Here is a 6000-nt window from a genome sequence, read left to right on the forward strand (position 1 = left end):
TTTTCGGAACCACAAAATGGATAAGCCTATAGTATCGATTACATGAAGAACGACCCGTATGTAACAAAACGATTATAGATGACCTTGATGAGACCAATACTTGTATATGCCGTGATCGTGTTGTCTCATTACTATAGATGTTACTTTGATTTAATAAAATCAGTTCAAAAGTTACTATTCTTTACGCTCTTAGATATTAGCAATGGGATTCGCTAGTCTTCTTCCCTTTCTGTGAAAGCTGATTGGTTCTTTTAGTCTTACCTTCACTGGAGAAATGTATGGGTTTGATTCTTTAAATTAAGTTAATAAATGGTGCTATGGACTTCTCTATCTTATCAGGGGAGATTAACTTGTGTGTGTAAATGATCCTAAGCGTTCTTCTTGAAATTTGACTTTTGACTAAAGCTTAGTTAATGTAGCTACAATCATGAGCTTTTCGTTTCGTTCACGTTGCTCTCAAAAAGTTAAAACGATGTCACAACAACAGTAAGTCGTCAGTCAGTTCTTTAAATACAATCAAAAAAATTAACTCTTCTTAGCCAGTTGCCAAATTCCAAATGATGAATATATGCGTCATGATCCGTCGATCTGTCCCTTTTTTTCTTTCTCTCTCTCTCAAGTTGTATAGGAATACATGGCTTAAAGAGTTCGATGTGAGTTAAGTGTGTCTTGTCTTGCGACGAAGCTAAATTCACTTCTAGTCTTCAAAGCTTCGTATCATTCGTAATTAAAGTAATTATGTTCATTAATTTCGGTTGGCAATCTTTAGTATGCTTGCATCGATTTAGTGGTTCGTTCATTTCTAGTTTGAATCTACATTGGCTGCAAGTATCTCGCTATGCTAGAGATTTAGATACTTTTTCTTGCTTTCTTTTGCTTATTTCCCTTTTTTTATTATTTATTTATACATGAGTGTGTTTGTGAGTTGTTTATTTTATTCAACTTAGCTCTAATGCTTAAGCTTAGCTTAAGATTTATTTTTAAGCGTCTGCTCAATTTGACTATTATTTTACGCATTTAGGTACGTGAGTTGCATATGTAAATAAATAAATAATTGTGTGTCCAATACAAAACTGATCGTTGCATTGTTTAAATCTCAAATTGTAAGTGTAAGCTGTTCTCCAAAATACGAGACTTGATAAAGTTATCGAGCGATATTTTTTACTTAGTGCTCGTCGGCGGTATACGCAAATAAATGAATTGAATATGTATCAATCAATCAATCAATATTTTTTTTTTTTTTCGTTTATCTAATATTATACTACTCTGATAACATAAACACACATACATTTATATTCGACTATAATCTTAGCTTATCCCTTGCTGATGTTAACTTTAAAAGCAATTATTTCATGTTATTTTAAAGTAACTCATACGCAATAGTAACTACGAGATTTTTTATTATATAAATAATATGATTAAATATGTATAACATTTAATACATTATCTGGATAATTGTAAAAATGTATACGAAATGTGTTAAAACATACACACCTACATTTGATTTTCGAATATATTTTTTTCTATTTTTCGTTATGTTTTCGTACACATATACCTAGCACATGTTGACATGTTGATCAATCATTTTGATGACCATCACCGATGAATCCGGAATATATTCGTTTTGCCAAAACGTCTGCAATGAGAAGAAGACATTTTCAGACAGCCCACAATGTGTATATATGCTTGATCAACATCAAATTCTACAAATTTGAAGTATGGCTATCTCGGCGACTGTCTGTCTGTCTCTCGCCGTTTGTGTAATGTAAGCGTTAAACATTCTCCCGACCGCAAAAGTAAGCTATTGGCAGAAACATTCTGAGTTCTTGCATGCAAGTCGCTAATGAAAATTGGTCAAAGGACACGTTTACAGTATTACGTAAACTGAGAACTCTTCTGTTTTTCAAAAAGAATAAAAAATTGGCTTTTGCTCATTACCCGTAACATGCAACAGTTAAATGTACAAAAATTTAAGTAGTATCTGCACAAAAAAAGTTTGTGTTTTTTTTTTGAACACGTTTATAACGCGTATCAGCAAGTTTCAAAAATTTTATAAATTCTTGGCCAGTTAGAGATTCAGAATATATTTGGTCATGTAACCCCGTACTCTCGTTCGCAGAGAAGGAACTATCGTCTAAAAATTTGCAAAAGGCTTTGAAAATGATCAAAACAAGTCAAACAGGTTTAGGTTAGCCTACAAAGTCCACAGGTCCAAGCAATCAAAACTGAGAATATCTTTGCTAATCCTGTTTTTTAACAAAATTATTCTACAAAAAATATAAAAAATCAGCCACTCCCATCAAATATTACAGAGTATAAAAATTCATATTTTTTTACTTTTTTTTTCCAATCTTTCATCAGTTAGTGATGTGGAAGTGATCGATCGGTCGTAACCGAATATAATTTTCGTACTTGTTGCATTTTTAGTTTGTTTTTGACAAATATAAAGGGTACGGTGCGCTGCGCTTGGCGATTTTTTGCCATAGAAAAAAATTGATTAAAAAATCTATATCAAATTTTATGTGAAATATTTTTCGTGTTGTTGCGTGAAGTGCTCGAAATCACTTAAAACGTTGACTATGCCGTTAAAAAAGGGAAAAATCTATATAATTATTTATATATAAGCTCTTCACAGAAATTCGAGATGATATTAATGACAATGTCCATCTAGGATGTCCCAGCGCGACGACAACCGATGAACCCGTTGAAGGAAATTGTTATGGAGAATCATCGAAACACTATTAGAAAAGTTGCTAAGGATGGTGACATATCAGTTGGCCTATGTCATGCAATTTTTCGACTGCTTTGGGCATAAAACGTGTGTGGCAGCGAATACGCGAGCCTGTGTATTACCCTTAATTCATTCTACTATTTGGTCGATAAATTTCCTTTCATTTTCTTTGAAGTCTCGTAATGTAAGAAAGAAAGAATTTTTTTTTATAATATTTCCAATTTACATAACAAAGGCCTTATAAAGTGTAAGCAACTGCCAGGTGACAATAATTTAAATAGAAATATAATATAAATATGTGTGTGTATAATCATTGACAAAATTGAAGCATTTTGTTTTGCCTCTATGCGTACAATACGCTTTACAATATAAATGAACTATATGAATAAATGTAAAAACTTGTGCTCATTTACTCGTGCGCCTATTTTCATGCATTACCTGAGCATATGTTCAATGTGTGTGGGCAGACTAAGAGATTTGTAACAAAAACGTGTTAACGTGTATTTAAGATTTAACTTTGCAGTTGACCGAACGCTGCGCATTCAAAAACATCTCTACTGACTGACTGCAGTTGCATAACTAAATTCTAGGGTTTCACAGCTGAATGGCATTTTATGAATGCCTTTATAGAGAGAAATACCAGATACCTTGGTTGCAATTTAAAAATAAACTTGAATGCAAGCTATTGAGAATGAAAACAATTTCTCATTTTATAATTACAAAGAAAAGGAACTTTTATGCAACTTTCTAACTATTGGTAAATCATTGTTTCATATTATGAAACGAATTTAAATAATAAATAATAGAAGCGAAAAAAGCAAAAAATAAATGAGTAAATAAGAAGGTTATAAGAAATCTTATATGATTTTATATTTAATTTACATTTTTATGAAATATAAAGATTTTCTCTCATTTATTATTATTTCAAACTAACAAATACTAACTAATAAGAATAGAAAAGACAAATTCGATCGTGATCGAAACTCTTATGTCCATCGCTGTTGTCCTAAAACAGACGAGAAAAAGAAGAAAAAAAAAAAAAAAAAAAAGGAAAAGAACCTAATTTTCATACTCGATAATATTGAATGCACGGGGATGATGTTTTCCAATGTCAGTCTAAAAATGAAACTTTATATCATGTATGTGTTGTACTTTATGAGTAAGAAATAAAGAACACGGAAACACGGTAAACAAATGTGTCTACAATTTATGTTGTTGTATTAGACATGTGGGCGTCGAAAAGTTTCGAGAATTTTCAAATTCTTTTGCGACTTTATAAGCGTTATCCTCAGTTTTGCGAATGGGAGAGTCTTCAACACAGATACTACACGGCTGGCCAGACGGACAAATGGACATACTAAGATGCATTCGGGATTTGAAATTGGCAAAGATTTTATACACTTTATGGGGTTTTTGAAGTTTGCTTTTGCGCCTTATAAACGCATTGAAATACATTCAAATATTTGTCGATTTATCTTCTGTAATTTATGAGTAATGAACAAGAAACCAATTATTCATTCGTTTTGAAGAACGGCGCTGTTCGCAAATAAATTGCTATATGGATACGATGAAGATATTTTGAATTCTTATAATAAACGAAAGTGTGCGATCACACACACATTAAGGTGTTCATCGATGATCGATGATCATTAAACATCGATTGCACTTTGTATTGCTATTCTTTTTTATTCGCGTGTTAGAAACTAACTTCTCATACTTAGATCTGGGGGATAATAATCTATGAAAAATATAGCTTTCGTTTTGGTATTCAGCTGCAGGGCAGAAATACTAGTTATAAGTGGTGTTAAAACTGGGTTTCATTTTCGATTTTCGACGAATTGTATTTATGCACGGGAGTGGCTAGAAACGCTCTCTCAGAAACTGGTGACGCTTTGCTTTAATAGTAGTTGTTCAGAGCTGCATTTATAAGAGAACACAGCTGAAAATTGAATATAAAATAAACTATGAACAAAATTGTTTGCTTACAAACAACTGACCTTGTCCGCTTGAGTAGCCGAGTAGGCGTAGGATCTCGACTAACAATATATAGGTCATCGGTTCAAATCTCACGGGCGGGATAGTTTTTTCAAGAAGGCCTGCAGCCCTAAATGCTTGTAGGCTTTAGCCTTAAAATTTATTTCCCTGGCTAAATTATTTAAGATAATAATAATAATAATAATAATAATACAAACAACTGAACTAAAACAAAACTTTAAATTTGTAAAATGTAAATCAATTAATTCTTTTGCTTCTTTCTTTTTACTCTAATGTCTATATATATACTCTAAATAATACTCTAAATTGCAAAATGTAAATTAATTTTTTATATGTTTCAAGGTCGATGGCGTGTTTTAATAGAAGAGCGAAAAAGCAGATATGATCCAGGGAAGGTTGGAAAAAATTTGCAAATATTTGAGCAGCCCTTCGCGGCCTTTGTTATGGGATGTAAGGTGCAAAGGCTGGAAATTCAGAATTTAACTTCTGCAGCTCCGGCATCTTATGGACGTTTTGTTACAGGTCTGCCAGCTGAACAAGAACCGGCATATCTTCTGCACCTTCAAATTGAATTGTAGCGTAATATAAAATATATGGAATAAATGCACGTTAGTAAAAATTAAAAAGTTGGACTTTGTCTTGAGAAGCCGATTAAGAGAAGAAAATTCATTTTAAAACATTACACATTACATACGTATACATTATTTATAGGTAAATTCATACGTTAATGTATATAAATATATAAGACATAAAAATAAAAAAAAATTAAATATCATGCTCCAGGCGGAAAATAATGAATGAATACAAAAACGAAATTTGGGCTCGCTTAGTCTACAATAAATAAAACTTTCACGATTGGCCCGCTACCGGGACTTCGTTGAGAAAAATTATTGATACTCAATTTGCTTTTCGGTTTGTATTTGTCGTCCGGTCATACCTGAAAAAAGAGATAAAAATGAAACATAGGCAAACAAGATGTTAACATAATTTTTCGAAACTTACTTCTCGCCTTTATGCCACATTTTTGTTTTGTAAGGCAATTGAACTTAGTTTCAACAAGCTATCCCGCGTTTGACATCCTCAGGCAATACTTCAGTTAAAGTTTTCGCCTATATCTGGGTGACGCATGATACTAGAGAATATTGCCTTCATTTGTTCTTTCTTAATCGACCTGTAAGTACCAATGGTTACTGAAAAGAATTTACACAAATGGCCAAAGAACTACTTATACATTGTTCATTTTCTTGAAGTTAAAAAATAATTAGTTAATCTTG

General features: G+C 32.2%; 1 protein-coding gene across 1 annotated transcript; it reads left to right on the forward strand.

Moving 5' to 3' along the window:
- The first annotated feature begins 3322 nt into the window (after positions 1-3322).
- On the forward strand, positions 3323-5446 carry LOC119644033. The gene is made up of 2 exons (XM_038043566.1): positions 3323-3488; positions 5069-5446. The coding sequence occupies exons 1-2, from the start codon at positions 3407-3409 to the stop codon at positions 5302-5304; spliced, it is 318 nt and encodes a 105-aa protein (XP_037899494.1). The 5' UTR covers positions 3323-3406; the 3' UTR covers positions 5305-5446.
- Positions 5447-6000: the final 554 nt, after the last annotated feature.

The sequence above is a fragment of the Glossina fuscipes genome, unplaced genomic scaffold (genome assembly GCF_014805625.2).
Source record: "Glossina fuscipes isolate IAEA_lab_2018 unplaced genomic scaffold, Yale_Gfus_2 0, whole genome shotgun sequence".
In the NCBI taxonomy this organism is placed as follows: domain Eukaryota; kingdom Metazoa; phylum Arthropoda; class Insecta; order Diptera; family Glossinidae; genus Glossina; species Glossina fuscipes.

Bases quoted from the DNA above. Each gene is read 5' to 3' on its own strand.
- LOC119644033 (XM_038043566.1), top strand. From the start codon at position 3,407: ATGCAAGCTATTGAGAATGAAAACAATTTCTCATTTTATAATTACAAA. The intron at 3,489-5,068 runs GTAAATCATTGT...ATATGTTTCAAG, and splicing joins ATGCAACTTTCTAACTATTG to GTCGATGGCGTGTTTTAATA.